The sequence below is a fragment of the Zonotrichia albicollis genome, chromosome 4 (genome assembly GCF_047830755.1).
Source record: "Zonotrichia albicollis isolate bZonAlb1 chromosome 4, bZonAlb1.hap1, whole genome shotgun sequence".
NCBI lineage: Eukaryota > Metazoa > Chordata > Aves > Passeriformes > Passerellidae > Zonotrichia > Zonotrichia albicollis.
The window spans coordinates 34871990-34891855 of record NC_133822.1 but is presented as its reverse complement, the minus strand read 5'-3'; the positions used below and the strand labels follow the sequence as shown (position 1 = coordinate 34891855).

At 40.4% G+C, this 19866-nt stretch overlaps 1 protein-coding gene across 9 annotated transcripts in view; it reads right to left on the bottom strand.

The window, feature by feature from the left end:
* TNRC6B (trinucleotide repeat containing adaptor 6B) overlaps positions 1 to 19866 on the bottom strand; it is a 128017-nt gene that overhangs the window by 21726 nt on the left and 86425 nt on the right. For 7 of the 9 annotated variants that reach the window (XM_074539420.1, XM_074539422.1, XM_074539421.1 and 4 more), the window contains 10 exons: positions 15949 to 18276; positions 14493 to 14651; positions 12008 to 12186; positions 10731 to 10805; positions 9356 to 9401; positions 5728 to 5876; positions 4387 to 4557; positions 2031 to 2156; positions 838 to 969; positions 204 to 299 (listed from right to left, as the gene is read on the bottom strand). In XM_074539420.1, coding sequence (XP_074395521.1) covers positions 204 to 299; positions 838 to 969; positions 2031 to 2156; positions 4387 to 4557; positions 5728 to 5876; positions 9356 to 9401; positions 10731 to 10805; positions 12008 to 12186; positions 14493 to 14651; positions 15949 to 18276 — 3461 coding nt within the window. The remainder of the gene's footprint in view (positions 1 to 203; positions 300 to 837; positions 970 to 2030; positions 2157 to 4386; positions 4558 to 5727; positions 5877 to 9355; positions 9402 to 10730; positions 10806 to 12007; positions 12187 to 14492; positions 14652 to 15948; positions 18277 to 19866) is intronic. The other 2 variants (XM_074539425.1, XM_074539426.1) reach the window with 2 other exon arrangements.

The window sequence follows — 19866 nt, the reverse complement described above, 5'->3', positions numbered from 1 at the left end:
TTCATCTACGCTATACTGCCAGGCGAATTCCAGTAAACATAAAGAAACAGTGAATTAGAGGAGATACAAAAGACCTTGCTCTCCAAAGATGCACTGTGAAGAGAGCAGGGGATGTTACTGAAGCCAGCACCATCTCTACTGCAGACTGCATTTCCCCAGCAAACCTCACACTTCACATGACTGACAAAACCAGTGCCACGCACCTGTTGCTCCTGCTGTTGTCGCACAGCTTGAGATAACTTTCTCTGGCTCTGTAACAGCTGTTGCTGCTGCTGCTGCTGAAGGAGGAGCTGACAAGCCTATAAGATAAGGGGGAGATGAGAAGAGTGAAAATACAGAGCTCATCAAGTGAAATATAATTGCCAGGAGCTATTCACTAGGAAACGCTTCGCTCAGAAGTTAGGTAAACTGTTTCTCATTCCATTCACTCAAATAAAATGACAATGAATGCATTAGAAGAACACCACATCCCTCACTTAAATGTTAAATGTTTCTAATTTAACACTGCAGCAGAATTACTTGTACCTGCTTTATTACCATCACTATGACCGTAAGTCTGAAGCTTTTTCTGAAGAAAACTTCATGAAAAATCCACAAACAACTGCTTTCTGTACAAAAACATGGCTTAGAGTCATTACTAACCCACTGTAACCCACAATAATTACATGGGCCTATTTGGTTTATCTGCTGCCTTATAGCAGGACTTTACTACCCCAAATAGCAAAGAGGGAATACTTGCACAAAATAACATCAGTAGAACAAAACAGAATTAGAATAAGCATAAAAAAAACCCCAACAGACAATTTGAAAACTGTCTTGTCTCACAAGATTACTTACTAATTGAAACTGGGGAATCTGTGGAAGCTGGCTCAGCATGGCAATCTGTTGTGGAGAAAGCTGGGGGCCCATATTGAAAAGACCAGGATTCAAGCCACTGTTGGGAAACTGTTTGAGCATGGAGGCCGAAACCTGCATGGAAAGCAGTTACATATCCTGAACACACCGCTATGAGGAAATGATGATGAAGTACAAGTATTTCTATACAGGAACAAGCATGACACCAATCTTCAATGGTGTTCTGGGAAAGACACTGCAGATTTATTAACACGTCACATCTAAACATGCACAATCTATAACTTGGGCAGAGTGAATCCCTCACTTAATTGACAGTATACAGTATTACATGTGCAGATGCAGACACACACACAAAGTGTGTATTCCCCCAACCAATCAGGTGCCAGAGCCTGTACTAAATTCAAATGCTGATATATGCAGCTAACCAGTAATCACAGTACTGCATTTTCACATTAAAAACATACTGCTTGACAAGGGAAAAGAAAGGCAGTCAGGCAGTCACTGGAGCAAAGAAACAGTGCCTCACAGAAAGAGTTAATCTCTTTGTACATTGAATAAGATACAGTAAAAGACAGGAGTAGGTGGAGAAGAATCCCCCCATTTCTCCCTGCTTTATTGCAGAGTTACACAAGCACAATTCAAGAGAATCTCAAGAACTGTTCACCAAGTCCAAAGCAAAAGGTAAACCTCTACATTTGGAGACCCTGAGGTCTTAAGATTAAGCTCTGCAATGTAAATGTAACATGTAGCCCCTTCATCAAACCTCTCTTCTTCGGGGGGGGGGGGGGAAGGAAGGACAGGACAAGACTACTTAAAAAAATTAAGCAACCTGTCACACTTCAGAAACACTTTAAGCTTTCACGTTTATTTGTTCTTTTTAAAATACTTTGTAAAAGCCTATGTAAGACACAGGATTCCCAAATTCACTTTTGTGGTTTAAAAATACTGGTAGCGAGCATTTACGATCAACTGCCTCGGAATAATACAGAACGCTAAAGCTTCTGCACCGCGTTTTAAGTGCTTTCACTGTGAATTTTAATGTTTGTATCTAATCCAATTTTTCAATTTTTTAACATCAAATTGAGACCAAGACAGATGCGTAAGTAACCGCAATGATGTGCTCTGAAGGCTGTAGCTGTACTTTTACAAGTAATCAGTTGCTATAAATTCCTTACCTGGGGAGAAAGGAATTGGGGAGGCACTTGCGCCCGGATATTGGGGGAAGGATTTAGTGGCTGCACTGGTGTGTGCATGCCCCTCGATTGTGCTGTGCTGTTTCCAAACAAACCATGATTGCCACCCTACAAAATTAAAGCAGTAGTGAGAAGATGAATCTTGCAGGCTATGCTAATAACTACATCTCAGTAACAATGAGCCAAGCTACTGACTTAAACAGAGTTCCCTTTGAATTACAGACGTTTGGCTAAAATCAGTAATATTCTACCTAGGTTAAAGCCACTGTACTACATTCTTGAGATGCAGGTTGCTTCTCAAACACTGAAGGGTCATGCTTATCTACTAAATTCAAGACATGACAAATCTAATGTTTTAATATTTTGCACTTTATGTATTGGGAAATGGAAACCTGGAGTACAAACAACAAACTAAAAACTTCATTCCAACTGGCTTAAAAGCATGGCAAGACTCTACCAATAAGAATTCTGGTCCCCCATTTTAGACAAGACAGGTATTTTTCCTGAGTAGGTTGCTGAGATATCACTCACAAGGCTATTTTTTTTTCCTCTGTAGGCCTTTCATTAACTAATACTATTTTAGAGTTCAAATTCCAAAAAATTCCTTTCTGCCATGAAAACTTCAACATTCTGGATTTGGGTATTTTGCTTCCTCTTTTCTCCCACTAAATTTGAAGAAAATTTTCAAGAGAGAAAAATAGTTGTGGGGTTTTTTTTTTAGTGGTTTATTTCTAATACAAGAATACTTGCTGTTTGAGTTTTTTAATGAGAAGTATTTACTGATTTATAAGGAACTTCTGTAATAAACCCTAATGCATGAACAAGACCCAGGAAAACTTGGGATTATGTTTCATGATTTCAGACTCTTCAGCAGACTTTTTTTGGTACCATTTTTAAAAAAAAAGTAAGAAATGTTATCAACAGTCTCAAACACTAACTAAGCTACACTCTCTTGCTTCTAAAAGCTGAAGCTCACACTCCAAAGCATCCTTATGTGCCATGAATTTTTCTTTTCAGTTTCAAGACCCTCAGAATTTCCCATCTCCTGCTATCAGGGTGTCTGTGACCCTCAGATACCTGGGGTTCTGAAGAGTGTATTTTGCACTCTTCAGCCCTCATTCCCTATGCTGCCTGTCCATGCCAGCATTGTTGCACCCAACGTAAATCCATAATTCCAAACTGTGATTGTGCAAGCCTTCACTAAAAGCTTTCCTTCCCTTATACACCAGGATTTCATAAATCCTGTCATAACACTGTGCATAATACTCCTACCATTAATATTGTGTATCCTCTGCTATCCTTTTGCTCAAACACAAGAGTCTCCTCCTGCTTCTACACTGGCAGCACTATGGATTGCCTCATTCACCTGCATCCCTCTCCACCTAAAGTATCTTCTCATTCAGAGGCAGCTCCTACACATGCAGGAAGACAAACAAAAAACCCCAAAAGAGGAGATGTTTACCCTGGAAAGAGCTAGATGGAGTCAACTACACAGTAAAATTTTTGAGAGGCCTTGAAACCTCAGTTACACTTTCAGCTCTCTCTATAACTCCTCTCTATAACAAGAGTTCTGCACACTGAGATCAACAACATGTCTGCAAATTTTGGACTTAATCTGATGTTCAACACTGTGTCACATAGAAACAGAAAGACAACACACACAAACACCATCACGTTAGGCATATGACTACATAAGCTAGACCAGCTGCAATAATCAGGTACTATTCTTTCATTTCCTAGTATTCCTAAAGTGTTTTCTTCCAGAATAATGCAGAACATAAAAGCCAGAAACTCTTCCAAACTGCTGTTAATCACTTAACTAGCTCCCCACCATTTCCCTGTACATACATATATTGCTACTTCAAGAATTTTTAAAGGCTACTAAATCAATTCTTACTTTGAGAACTGTGAGGAAGGGATAAGGGAACAGGCACAATGCTAAATCACTGCAACTTTTTACAGGCTCATTTCTACATACAAGGCCTTTGAGTGGAGTCTGAAAAACTTCAGTGTTGGGTTTGATGAGGCAAATCAACAGCTTCTAACCAGGTTTCAAGCCAGCAATTGAAGTAAAGGATACCACTAACTTCACTACTTCTGAAAAGCACATCCACCTGCTGCTGCACTGCGATTTAGGAAGAGGCCAACAAAACCAGACCAAGTATGTTCTGATGCTAGGAACCAAAGTGGACTGATTCTCAATGGCCTGAGACAGCTGAAATTTCCATTAACAATTTTAACCTATCCAGCAAAAAAACAAATGCAAGCAACCAACTAACCAGGATTAAGCCCAGGTTGCAGCCTTATAACAATGCATCTTATAAGGTGGCCTGCTTACTTGTCTAGCAGCGAAGTTTTGGGGACTGAGCCCTGAGCCGATTGCCCCAAGGCCGACGTTGGATAGTGTGGAACCAGAGGGAGACAGCTTGTAGCTGGGAGAAGGGGAGAAGGGAGAGCAGGGAGCCTCATCCCCAAGGCACCCATCTTGATTGGAGAAAGGCAAAGTCAGCTGAAGCAGCAGTTAGCCAACAGCAGGAGTTGGTTAGTGAAGCAACAGAACGCAAGAGGAGAGAAAGAGGGACGGTGAGTGACTAGGAAGAAGCAAAGTTAATTTGTAATAGCAGTTACAAGGACAAAACTTCTGATTCAAACGACCACTTGACAATTAAGATTTTGGTCCAAGGAGAAACTCTTAGGTTTTCTTTTTAAAAATACATTTTGAACTCTCATGGAATTAGTTTCTGATAGTGGCTATTACCACTACAGAAGCAAACAAATCTTGAATGAATTCCTAATGTTAGCACACATCTACCAGCATAATTTGTTAGGAAACGCATTAGCTTTGCTCACAGCATTTATTAATTATGCCACCAGAGGGAGTTGACAAAACTGCTTTTTGGCTCGTGATACCAAAATGGAGGAGTTAAAAAATTCCTAGACAGTTAACGCGCCTTCAGAATTTTTAAACCAAATTTGTTTTCCATTTTACATGTGATAAACTGTATCTAAAAAAAACCAAAACAGCCCTAGAGCATTCTGCATCTATTGGACACTCTCCAATTCATAATGGGAAGCAATTAATATTTGATAATAACAGTGAAAGCTTCTGTTTAATATAGGCAAGAATATGAAAGAAACACTATCATAACATACAGCAGATGTCACAGAGAAACAGATGTCATACAGAAGCTTACAGTACACGGACATACAGCATAAGGGGTTGGGGAATTTAGAAAGGGTGTTTCCAATAAATGCCAGACATGAAAGAAGAAAAATATTCAGAAGACTGTGATTACTTATATTTACTTAGATCTCAACCAATTTTCTTTAAAGCAGATGACAGTAGTTAGTAGCCGAAAGAATCATCATGATGAAACCTATAACGAATTTTATTGCTACCAGTAGTTTATCCTTCCAAGAAAAAAGAAAGGCATCTGTCTACATCAAAACCAGTCTATTCTGGAATAAAAAGCCTCACTTTCTCCAATTTCATTTGCCTATGCACACCTGACACCTGTTTTATACACACATTCATCCTACCAATAAAACTATCCCACACCTTTTACTACTGAGCTCAATCAGGGTTATTCAATATCTAGCACCTGCTGAGAACTAGGGTAAAAACTGGGATCTTGAACAAAGAGGTAGCTATTAATTTATTTAAAGATATTTCTCTCACCTTCTCAAAATAAGGCCCACTATCTGTGGTTCCCATGTCTTTGGAATTAGGTGGACGGAACCCAGATCGATCCTTTCTCATCATGTCATTAAAATCCCCGAGATTCACAGCTCGTTTATCTACCTCAAACTTCTTATCTGGGAGACCACCTGTAACAAAAAAAAGAAATTAGTGCAAATAATCTCATGACAGCAGGTTCGCAGCCAAAGAAATACTCTTTAGGATCAGGGTATTAATTACATCTGTCTTATAATTTAGAACACCTACAGTTGGTATTAAAAGTGTTGAAAAATAAATGTAGGAAGTTTCATTTAACACTGAACATGCCAATTTACTTTAAAGAGTTTACGGTGAAGTATTTATCAAAATTTATATAGAGATATAAACACAAATGTTTCAAGCAATTATATTAATTAATACCTAGCTCTCTATGTCTCCCAAAACCTGCACTGTAATTTTTTGGGATTCAGTATGTAGAAAGACTACTATTTAAGTTCTCCATGTATTCTGCTACATTTCTGCTGGGTTTGACATTGAGAAATTATTTGAGATCATTTGAAAAATTTGGTCACATGCACATTATTTGATCAAGGTTGTCCTACAATCATATGAACTTAATTCTTAAACACAAGACATCAACATGTATATTGTAACTTCAGACAGACAAACAAGCTCTTTCAGCCTGCACACAATAACACAACCAGTAACAGGGACACTTCTCGAACACCCTCTCAAGTCTCCTGCCATTGTTTAGTCAGTAACCTGGTGAAGTATGAGATGTAAAAGATGACCAAACTGAAACATAGATGGTGAACAAGACATTGATTTTCTCTAAACGCTTTATCAACAGCCAAAGAGATGACTGGAAGAAGTTTTCCACCTTACATGCTGAACTGTTGCCAAGGAACAATCTTTTTGGTCAGATGTGACACCTGTAAGCTATTAGAGGCATATTGCTACGTTGGAATAGATGGAAAACATCTTCGTTTTAAAATACGGATGTGACAGAAATGAGCTTTACTGGTATTTTTAGTTTTAAAGAATACTGTTTAGTTGGTAGCACAGATGGTCTTTCCAAGAATCATTTTAAAAGCATGTCAGCACAATTAACAAGAAAATCTGTGACTTTTCCAAAGGAAGTTGGTGATGGATAACCTACCCTACCACTGACAAAACACTGAACCTTTATCAGAGCAGAGAGCTCATCGCTTTAACACTTTCAAGACAACTTTTTCTGAAAAAGCTTCTCAAATCCAGCATCTCTTCTTAATGTCCAATCCCAATCTATTAATATTCACAGCGATGCCACTGCCAAGAAGCTATGAAACTGACCACTAGTTGCATGGATTTTTTTTCTTACCCACACAGCTTTCAAAGCTGATCCAGCTTAATCCTCTCAATTGCCTTCAACATCATTTATCACAAGACAGTTGACAAATCACCTACATATCTTAGCTTGTAACTGGAGTCATACTGACCTGGATGAGCTTGTGGTTCTCTGCTCCCTTTCTAACACATCCTCAAAGCTACAACTGGCTCTGCAAAAGCACTCACAGAGTGTCACAAACAGCTCAGTGCTGTCAATACCTACATCAAACCACTGCACACAATGCCAGCAGCATGCACTAAAAGGCTCATGCGCTTCAATTCCACACAGGAAGCCCTGGCCATTAGTTGCTTGAAAAGAAACTGAAAGCGAGGCACAGTTGCATCACTGTCTGAAATGAAACTGGGTCAATGCCAACACAAGATGACTAAGCCACAGAAACACCCTTCCGTCCCTCTGGTTATCCTGATGATCCAATCAACTCCTCAAACATTACTGAATGATGCCTTGTAAAACACACAGAGCATTAAAAGAGTACCTCTGAAGACTTGAAGCACAGATTTGCATGTCACTTAGTGCTGAGGCAGCTGCTTAAACTCCAGTATAAACAAGGCCTCACTGAGAGAAATGATTGCATTCCTTTATCCCATTCACAGAAAATTCTAATGCAACTCTGAAATGTGTCATGTGAATCTTGTCCTTTGAATTCATCAACTAAAGCTATAAATAATGGAGGGGGGTAAAGAATAGCTTTACCTTATGTGGTACATGACAACTGACAAAATGTGAAAAGTCTGAATTACCCTCTACAGCAGGCAAAACCACTTGTGTATGAATAAATATGAAGCCCCAAATTCTCTACATGCAGAAACATAGAACAGGTTAAATGTTACACCATCTTCATAAAAGAGGACCCTACAAGCCTACCTCATAAATAAGTCCAACTTAAAATTTAGAAGTTGGGCTGAGCAAAACAGCTTATAGATTCTCACAAATGCCATCAGCAACAAGAGCAAAACTGCTAAATGTAAAAGTAACCAAAAAACCTACGAAGATCTGTTACATTCACTGCCTCTGAAACAGAATGCAAGCCATAATTCATGGTTCTACCTAAGATCAAGGGATGCCACCATTAATGGGCACACTAAACTTAAAGAGCAACATACCAAGGTGAAAGATGCAGCCTTTCTGCACCCTTTCACACGATATTCTGAGCAGCAGTCACCTCCTCAGAAGCTCTGATAGCCTGAGGGTCCTTGAAAGCTCCAAAGGATCCTTAATTTGGAGATAAGAAACTAAAAAGAGCTATAATCAACATAATCCAGGCTACCATCCTCTTCATTTGTACATGCTTAGATCTGTTTTTTACCAGCAGCATCTGAAGGCAGGTGAGAACTGAACACCCATAATGGTGACTGATCTCCACCTAGACATTCTTTAGAAAAGCATGATACAATCAGAGCCTGAGTTCTAGGGAGGATGCATGAGGCCAAACTGGAGAGATCAAAAAATTGTTACCTTTCACAAAACTGTATCATACCATATAAATAAACATCCTTATAATCTCTGACTGAGATCCTGCACTACTTCAGAAAAGACAGTAATTTTAGGAAATCTGAACAACTGAATCCTCCATGAAGTGAGGCAGAAATTTAAGAACGTAATGGATTCTAAGCTGAAAGACACTGCATCTGTCTGGATTGTATTACAATACCAAATCCAGACCAGGTATTAGACGCAAGTAAGTCTTGACTACCACAGTTCTACCTTTGGTACCGCACAGCCCATGATGATGAAGCTGTGTAGCAATGGTGGTGAAGCTATCCAGAACATAAAATCTACTTCTACTGAAAAGTATTCTGTAATAGCCCGAGGCACGCAACTGAAAAAAAAAAATCAATGAGAAAAGATTTTTTTTTTCCCCTCACATCACCTCCACTAAGCTGTAGTAAAAGGGATGTCCTACTGGCAGGAGGGAAAACAATACTCTACCACCAAATGAAAAAGATTTTCACTTTCTTGAAACAGTAGCAATGAATATAAACTTAGAAAGATTAAAACAGTCTTAAAGATGTCTCTGCCCCAAGTTATAGCTCAGCTCTGTACAGGAATGCACCCTGATCTTGCACACCAGAGTCAAAACTTACAGACAAGACAGAAGATGCTTTTTAATCAACCCTTACATTATGAAGGGTGCTAAAACTAAGAATCAAACCCTTCCAGAGTACAGCAGCTCATCCTCATAAAAAACAGTACAGGTGATCTCACATTTCAAATGCATTGCAATTAAAATATACTCACCTACAGACAAGTCCATCTTACTGCCTGGAATGTCGTCAGTTTGACTCTAGGGGGAAAAAAAATCAGACCACAATTCAGTTCTGACTTCTATTCAATGCTGAGAAATATTTCAGAAAGGTAGAAGGCAGGAAGAGCACGCTTGTGCTAATGAAAGCCTTACTTTAGACTGAAACGGAACACGAGGGTTTCTGGTATCACCCTGGACACACCTTGCCTCAACCCCCTAAGGCTGTGCATGGCAAGATCACCCACATGAAAGCAGACTCAGACACAGCAACAGAGGGAGATGCACAGACAGCCACTCCATAAATGAACCTCTGGCCTTGTGTTCCAGAGGCTGAGTGACAAAACACTGAAAGGAGTGGCCAAAATGACAGCTCAACCTCATGGCCTGTCATGCCATCAAATCTTGAAGTGTACTGCCATGGGATTCTTCAGCTGGTAGTGTGGGACAGGGTGCTCCCATAGCTTTCAGAAGCAACTACTGTCTAGCAAACAGAATTAGAGCTTGAGAGCCAAAAGACATTGCAAACTGATCCTAGGCATGTCAGTGTCAGCTTGTGCAGCCCTAGACTCCTCACACAAACTCTGCAGAGTTATCTTCTGCTAACCAGCATTACATAGTATTCCTGCTTCACATGATTACAACTAGCACAATATTCTGCAAAATATTTTGCAAATTAGCTTGTCAGAAGTTCCTTTATATAAAAAATTATTTAGAATTATTTTTAATTACTTCCCTATGGCTCTGTCTTTTTCTGAATGATGTGATATTTGTTCACTTTACCAAACCATCTTTACTTATGGATTTATAATGAGCCCTTTTTTTGCTAAAAGACCCTGCTGTACCTCAAATATAAATTCAGCCAAGACAGACACAGAGCTGTAAATCTCCTTTTCTGATAGATGGCTGAGATTCAGACTGAATACCTTGGACTTATCATAGATGTCTGACACTACAGGCAGGAGCCTCTATCTTAACCGCTCTACACAGCATGTTATGAAAATAAAATAAAAAAACGCAAACCCAAAAACAAAGCAACAAAAAAACCCACCCCACACTAAAAAGCAACAATCCTCCCACCCCAAAACCAACCAAACAAAATAAGAAAACACACATCTCCCTCCCAAATCTATTACTTGCAAGGAAACTGTAACCTCAGAAAAGGAGCTATCATAAAGTAACTTTAGGAATCGCAGTAGATTTAGGGTTTTTCTGGGAAGCCATTCTGAGCCAGCTACTACAGGTATTACAATCAACACCCCAGCATAGCAGATGCAGATAAATAACTGTGAAACAGTTGATATTTTGACTTATTTAAAGCTTACAGCTCTTTCACAAAGTTGCACTTTCTTTTCAAAAAAATTTACTTACTAGCAAGCCCATATTTGAAAACTGTTTGGATAAAGGGTTCATCCACGAATCACTATTTCCTCCTTTTAATGCACACTGAAAAAAAAAGGAGAAAAATATTTTTAAGAAACTTCTTCATTCCTTAAATTCTTCTTTATCCTTGAGATGTGCATGTTAAAAATGAAAATTCTGGTTCCAGAGAAAATAATCTTCAGAAAAAATAACTCTAAGTATTTACATGTCTGGAAACATTTACCAAATACTGTGTCTTGTACAATTGCCCACTGTTAGATATTCCAAACTGACTGAACACTGTCATGTAGAATGTTTATCACACCTTCAGTTTCATTCTGCAATCTGGAAAGCTTTGTGAACATTGTTTATTTTTTCTTCTGTTACAGTTTAATCCTTTCTTTAATCCAGTGCATTCAGAGGCAGATTTCTTGCTTTCTTCCCTTTAGCATGGTGTCTCTTGCACAGGCACTGAGCTGACAGTATCTCTCTTTGGTCTTAGTGTAATTTAGAGATCACCAAAAACAATACTAACACAGTTCAACAGTGAAAAATTTCAGTTGTTTTGGTGGTTGAAATAAAGCTTTAAGTGAGGAAAAAAGTCCCTGAGAATAATTTCTGTGAAACATGAATTGTGAAACTCCCCACCATATCACAGCAGTACTTCCATGTCTCAGGAAACTGCTGTGCCTTTCCTTTGGAGTCTGCCCTACCTACTTCATGAGAAGCAGACGCAGCACAGTCCTCCTAATATTAATACAGTAACAAGTGTTACTGTACTAAAGAACTTCAATGCAAACAAACCTTAAAAAGAAATTTACTCAGGACTACAGCCAAGCTCCTGCTCCTGTCTGAGGCCAAATGTCAACAACAACAAACATAAGTCAGACATAAATCCAACAGTTGTTAGAAATCAGAAGTTCATGTGCCAAAGGGACTGTGGAATGCAAACTTCAGCAGGCTATGCAAGAACAACAGCAGCAGCCTAACAAAGATGTGTCAGCAAGAGAAGAGAAATAGCCTTAGGATACTTATTTTCATTTAGTAAGGGCTGTACAGCTTACAAACCAAAAGAATTTGACACCTACAGGAAGATTTATTAGTCATAGCAGGTGTAATATATTAAAGCAAATCCAAAAACTCCCCCTTTTTTACACTAGTTTAAGAGGCCCCTTGCTGTAACTCTGCAAAACCTTCCTAAAAAATAACTGCATAGTGCTCTACCATATCAGTCAGACTGTTTTCAGACAACACAGTAGTAGTAATGAGTCATTCAAGCATTTTACCTTCATTTGTGTTTTCTTTCCTCCTTGTCCCCAGCTTGTTGAGTTGTGGGAGGAACTGCTTCCCTGAGAGCCTGCTGTGTTCCAGACTCCTCCCTCCTCCTCCTCTTCCCAGCTGGAATGACGTGTTCCTGTCACTGGCCCATCACTCTCTCCCCAGCCATCTTGCATAGATTTAGAACCTTTAGAAACACAAAAAAAAAAGCTCAAAAGCAGTCTACAATACCATGAAGCTGGTGATGTGACACTGCAACATTGGCTGAGATCATCAGAATTGCAAAGGAATTAAAAAAAAAAAATTCAAAAATGTGTCTTCACTGTAACAGCTGTAAAAACTTGTGCACGAATTCCAAAACCCGAGAGATTTGGTGGCACGTTCACATGTCATGTTGTGCAACTATTTTAAAGAAATGTCAAACCTTTAAAGATATAACAGCAATAGGGACCTCTTATACTGATCCAGCTGATTTAAAAGGCAACTTACTATTTTTGAGTGCAAATGAAAGCCTCCAAAGCACACACAAAAACCAGGGGTGCTGGAGATTCTGGTTCAGGTGGTTTATTAATTAATTCCTCTTTCACTTCAAAAACTTAATACTCCCCTTGCCCTAAACTCTTCCATAAAATTACAAAAACACTTCTTAGGAATAACAACTAAGTAGAATCTGAAGGCAAACACCTGACATGTCCAAATATACAAAAAGTCAGGAATTGCAATTAGTCCGCCATGGGGATCTCTATCCTGACCATAATGAAAATGAGTACAGCAGCATTTTATGGTGGTTTAAGAGATACCTTAAAATGCATCATAAATAAACACTCAGATACTTCAGAGGAAACAGCTTTTTTAAGTCTGTTCAATTGGGTACTAAAACTGAGGGCTGCTTATGAAACATACCGGTCCAAGTGCAAAAAATTTACCTCTTGGCCCTTTAATCCTGCTACTTACACAGAAAAGGCCACAATAAAGTATAATGTCTGCAGAGTCAAGAACCCAGTCTGGAAATGTTATACTGGGAAGTCCCTGCAGCTTTAATTGATTTCAGGTGACAGTGCTTAAATATATACTATGCTACTACACGACCAGAGATTATTTTTCTTCACTGATAGCTCTCTAGGACTCATGAACATGAAACTTCCGCCAGAATATTCTTATGCAATGCTGGCAGACCTACGTAAATGTACTTTTTTCAAACAGGTAGATACTGATCTATGCTTCCTTCTTTGGCTCCAAACTGATTTTTTCCCTTTCCTGATCACAGCTGGTCTGTATCCTGTCCCTAGATTTTGCTCTAGAGTTGGGGACAGCTCACATACAGAACAGCAAGTGTACGTTGCAGTTCTTTGGTTATGGCACACATACAGACCATTCACGGTAAGCAAGTGACCAGGTATAGACTTAAAGGACTGTGTTAAGCATTAATCAATCAACAGAATTTTCAATGGATCAGTCTCAGAAGTTCTTATTTTGGTCATATTTAGCTATCTTTTTATAGATAAGATAGCCATCTAAAATTACCTTAGCATCCTCAAAATGCCAAGTCTGTGGGGCAGACATGGGAAGCCTGTCATCCACAAAAGCCTGCTGTAACAGTAACACTAAGGAAGCAAAGCTTTTTTGTTTCAGAAATGGCCAAATTATTTAATTGGTATGGGAAGAAGCTATCTACACAGCACTTCATTTCAAACAATTACATATTGCAAAAGCAACTTCTGGGCTGGAAACAGTTTTACAGTGGGTATCATCAAGGCAAGTTCAGTAACACCTGTGCATCATCAATAGTCCCTACAGGAAACCTCACACCCAAATGTTACTGATTTTGGCAATAACATTGCTTTTGTTTGCTGTTTTTTTCCTTAAAAAGAAGGAAATAAAAATTATACAAACAACTTACATCATCAAGAATAATACCTACAAAAACTCTTAATATAGCAAATTTTAACTCTGAAGTAAATTTTCAAAATATTTCAACATCTTATTCACAGAAGACACTGTGGTAGGCACTTAGGTTCTACTACAAGCGCACTTCTTAAGAGTTACAATTTTTCTCACTTATACAATTAAAAAAATCCATTCGAAGCCAAGTTGTATTATCAAAGCATGGATAAAGATGTAATGGCCTCCACAGTGAAATTTGTCAGTACTGTGCATGCCTTTTCCTGATATGGTCAGAAAAGGTGACTTATCATGTAATGAGTAGGCAGCCAGAGAAAAAGAGAAAAATACACATTTCCTTACTGTGTTTCAGCACTTCCAGAATCAGAGTTGCTCATTTAACTGCTTAGTTAGGAAAATTTTACTACCTTAAAAGACAAAGTTGCAGTCATTTACAAACACTTAATATTCATCCATCAAAATCCTACAAAAACATTCAAGGCTGCTTTTAGGCCTCAGATAACAATTCCTCTGCAGGTGACCGATGTCAAAAGGCCAAACACAAACATCTCCAAGGCAATTGCAAGGAAACTGTGTCTGGGCCATACTCACTGGATTTCATGGCGTTCGGGGCGGTGGAAGGTGCATTCCCCCAGCCTGTAGTCGATGCTCCTGGATCATCCACTTCACCCCAGCCGGGACTGGTTTCATTTGGCTCACCCCAGGCGGACGTACCATTATCTGGAGCAGGTGGAGTGCTTTTGCTCCAGACTGCACAAGGAGAACGAGGTTTCATTACAGACCATTCAGATAATGAACTGTTTACTGCAGTGCAGCACCATGTCTTTAATTTACTGCTTCATTCTTCTAGTCCAGAACTTTGGGCTTGCAGAAGCACGTGTGCAACAGAACTGACAATCGTTCACAACTAATTTAAAGTGGGCACTGACCTCCAGGGATGAAGAGAATGCTATGATGAGCAATACCCTTCTCCTAGATTAAACATGAACCCCACATGTAATACTGTCCACCTATCTGTGAACTTTTGTGACTAATTACAAGGATCTAACTTAGGATTTTATATACTGACTACAGAACTTATTTGCAGTACATATTAAATCAAGACAGAATTCTTTTAAAGTGTCTTTGAGTCAGAGAAAAAGATTACATAAGAATAATTTCTTAATACATTTCCAGGCTATATAACTTTTTCTTGTCCTTATTCCAAAGAATAGATTATTTCTCCAAGTATTCTTTATCATACAGCAAAGCTGAACTTGACTAAAAAATCTGTCACAGACATACTAAATTTCAAGTGTTATCTGAGCGTTTCAGAGCAAAATGTTTTTGACTAAAATTAAGTAAAGATTTTCTCCCCATTTCTCTAATAATTAAATGCAAAAAATGCTACTTAGTCCAGAAAAAGGGAAGCTCAGGGGAGACCTTACTGCTCCCTACAAATATGTGAAAGCAGGCTGTAGCCACGTTGGGGAAGTCTCTTTTCCCAAGTAGCAAGAAATAGGACAAGAGGAAATGGCCTCAAGTTGCACCAGGGCAGGTTTCAAATGGATATTAGGAAAAACTTTTCACCAAAAGGTTTGTCCAGCACTGGAACAGGCTGCCCAGGGAACAGGTTGAGTCACCATGCCTGAAGATATTCATAAGACCTGCAGATTTTTGCACTGATGAACACTCTTTAGTCATGGACTAAGCAGTGCTGGGCTTATTAAGCTTATGGCTGGACCCAGTCTTAAAGGTTTCTGATTCTGTAACTTAAACTTGTTCTTCAGAGGTCAAACTGAATAGGCAGATTTGCCAGCTAACAAACATTTCTTTTCCTGGCAAGGTGACCAGTATTCAGATCACAGTTACTGAAGCATAACAAGCAGAGGACTGACAGATTCAAATTTTAAAGGCACTTTAAATACAGAACCAAATATTCAAATCAGAATTTGGTTTTCTTTATAGAATAAAACTATCAAGAACTGGCGGCTACAAGCATCTCTCTTATGCATTAAGGTTACAATCAAATATAGGAGCTTGCTGAAGAAAGGAACAAGACTAGTACCTGATGCTTGTGATTTGCTAGTCATTGGAGTAGGCAGGCTCTGCTCCCGTGGGGCCTGTCCTCCTTGTGAGTTCTTGTCCCACAGATTCACATTCTTGTAGTTGTAACTGCTGGGATCTCCCCACGCTGAAGTGCCATCATCAATATCCATTTTTCGACTGATTGACTGTGGAGAAGGTTCTTCCCAGCCACTAGGCTCCTCCTCTTTGGGGGCAGCTGGCTGTGGTCCATTGTTCCAGTTTGGGTTTGGAGGCCGCCCATTACTGGGGGTTTGGGGCGGTGGACCCCAGGAACCAGAAGACTCCTGCTGTTGCTGCTGGTGCTGTTGCTGCTGCTTGTTCCAGGAGTTGGGCTGTCGACCCGTCTCGTTCCATGTTGAAGTTCTTTTACAATCGTCCCATCCACCCTTTGAAGCAGAGCTTGTATTTGCACCATTACCCCAAGTTCCAATCTCACTTTGCCCACCTTCACCCCAACCAGACACTGGCTTGTTTCCTGCACTTTCCCAGTTACTGTTTTTTGTTTGGTCAACTTCCTCTCCCCAACCGTTCTTTCCAGAAGACCATCCTTGATTACTCTGCCGTCCACCCCACCCCTGATCCTTACTCGAGCTGTCATTCCAAGAGGAAGATGATTTTTCTTCTTGCCTTCCTCCTCCCCAATTAGAAGAATTGGAGTTCTTATAGTCATTCCATCCTCCAGTATTTTTGGGATCCTTCCACTCCGTTGGGGTTGAGAGCTCACCCCATCCAGACTTGTTTTGATTGCTTTGGCTGGGTACGTCGCCCCAGCCCCCTGAGTTCTTTGTCTGTGTGGCAGAGCTCTCCCACCCCTCAGTTCCTTTATCAGACTTCCCCTCGGGTCGTGGCATCTCTTCAATATCCCACACGGTATCTTGCTTAATTTGAGTCTGGCCCCAGCCGGTGTTGGAAAGCACTCGGGGGTCCAAGTCAGTCCTGCTCAGCAACGTCTGCAGGACTGCCTGGCAATCAGGATGCGTGGGCCTGTACGATCGGCGTCCAGAATTGTGACTGTCACTGCTTCCTGCTTTGTGGTTGCTTCCAGTGCTTTGACCTCCAACCTCACTTCCTGCAGAGCTGGAAGATCTTCCCCAACAGGGAGCCTGGGAATTGCCTTGGTTTTCAGGAAGAGGGTGGCCTTTTTGATTGTCCCATGCTCCAGTGCTAGAATTTGGTTGGTTTGGACCACTCCACTCTCCAATCTTCAGTTCATCAGACCCAGACAGCTGTTTCCATTCTCCCTGAGAGACCCCAGATGTTAATTTGTTCCCTTCACCCCATTTGCTTTCGTTTGCGTGCTGAGGGCCAAAGTTCCAAGACCCACCACCCGTAGACCGGTTATTGTTATCCCATGAATCACTTCTTGACCCATTAGGTTTTTGAACAGAAGCTCCTTTCCAGGAGTCCTCTCTATCCTTTCCATTGTTCCCATGGTTTCCAGAATTGCTCTGCCCAGAGACTGTTTCAGTTCCAGAAGACCCCCTAGCTGTACCCCAAGATCCAACACTCCCAGTCTTTCTTTCTCCAGTGCTTTGAGAAGGGGTGTCAGTGCTCCTGGAAGGGTTCCCCAAGCCCATTTCAAAGGGCATTCCCTTATTCTCCATAGGGTTTGGCGAACTTAAGTTCAAGGAGTTAGTGTTTCCATTTTTTGGTCCATCAGTGTTATGAATTTGAGCCTGTTCTCTGCCAGAGACAAAGTTAACACCCGCATTTTCCATCTTTGACTGCTGTTCCCTAGAGGTCTGACCTACTGTGCTAATCTGTGCATTGGAGCTACCACTATCAGATTCCAGAGTTCCTTTTCTAGAATTGCCCTCTTGAACCAGTGCTGGCCAAGCAGATGGGTTGCTATTTGGGTTAAAGTTGCTGAAACCAGAACCGGGACTGATTCTGTCTTGTCCACTCAAGTTCCTCCAATTACCTAGTCCATTGTTACTCTCGGCAGCAGGGTTGGAAGATTGAACAGATTTAGCCTTGGGATCAGATTTCCAGGCCCCAAGATTACATTCGTTTCCAGCGCTTCCAGACTGGCACTGGCTTCCTTTTCCTTTGTTACTAGTGGTGCTTCCTGGCAGAGCGTTCTTCTCCAAGCCAGGGTTCGAGGCACTGTTGTTATCGGTGGTGTTTTCGGAAGAAGACTCAGCATCTTTGCTGGCAATACAAGGCCACTCTTCCATGTCAGACCCGTCTACAATCACCTTGTCCCAGATGTGAGTTGGGTTGGCGTTGGTGCCGCTGTTGGAGGAGGCTCCAGGACCCCAAGTGGAATTTGCATAATTTGAAGCAGCAGCACCTCCAATTGCTGAATCTAAAAGAAAATAAACCAAGAAAACACCCAAAAAGGTGTAATTAGTAAGCTGGGTTACTTACAAGCATAGAACATCAGATTTTTGACATCAGTTATCCCACTTATTTTGCAGAGCATAAACTCCATAGTAACAGCTGCAGCAGTATTCGTAAGTGAATATATACTAATACTACCAGTACCGGCTCATATGACAGCTTCCATGAAAATAAGGCAAACAGCTTAAAAAACTGGGTGACTCCCCTCCCAGACTCAATTCCTATGTTATATATTCCAAAGTAAAGATCACAATTTCTGGTTGCTAATACTTTCAATGGAAGATAAGATCAGCTTTCAGCGCCTGTCTGAGGCTTCCAATTCTTAGCTTAAGCAATGAACATCCAATGAATGCCTTCCAGATCCCCCTTCACTGAGGGCCACCAATGAGGATCCAGACTTTACAACCAAAGTTGAAACTCCCTTGTAAGCTTTGAATATTGATGAACAGTAGTTTGTCTTCAACCACTAAGTCCCACCCACCAAGATCCAAAAGATCAAGCAGCAGTTCCCAAGTACATTCTGTTCCTTCTGTTGCTTTAACCTCAATGCAAACGGAACAATAGCAAGGAAGTATGACTCTACTGATATTTTTATCCGTCTATCTTTTTAGCACAGAGTAACCCTTTTTTTTTCCTTCCAATTAAAAAACTTTCTGATTACACAGATCACAGGAAGAACTTAAAGAGGACAGACAAAGACAAGCTCAAAAGACTGCAAGGTTGCAAGATTTTGAACTTAGAAATGGTTCAGACAATGAATGATGCACAGGCAGCTCTGAACTTAGCAAGATCTTCAAATCAGTGGCTTTAACAGAACATTTAATTGCTGTAAAGACGTTCTAAAAGTACTAAGACTGGGGTGCTTGCTCACATGCAATAGCATGCTAAGACACAATTTAATGGACTGTTTCATGAAACCAGCCTTCCTTTGCTGCTTTTGACAGTGGCAATAATCATAACTAAGAAAGACTTTTCACCAATAAAATTTAAACCTCTTTGTCCAAAACTGTCTTGTATGCCCTGAATTACCATTGGTATTGGAAGAATTACATAGATCACCCATCATCTCAGTCTCCTGTATCGGTATGAGACAATAGTATCCTTGGTGTCATCTTTCAGGACACTAGTTTTGCCAGGAGGATTTCAATCCTGGGAGAAACAGGTCGATGTGAAGAAGGATTACGTGTTGACTTTTGATATTATCCTCAGCAACACCACCTATGACCATCTAGTGAATATAAAAATGTGAGCAAGTAGGTAAGCTGCATGGTCCTCCCCACTGCGAACCTGTCTTTGTTTTCTTTCACATGGCATGAATTTAACCACAGTATCAGTGCACACATGCTCGACCAAACTGGGCCAAAACTGAGTTCAGTTTGTCAACAGCCAGATATGAGGTGGGATCAGTGATGTACGAGGCAGATAACACTGCACTTCCATAAGCAGTTTGTCTAACAGAGAGACACAGCCCTCGTGTCTCTCTTGTCCACCTGCTCCTTCCCACTCCTCTGGCACACCTACACTCTCATATGCTGGTGTCCATGCTCTCACGGAT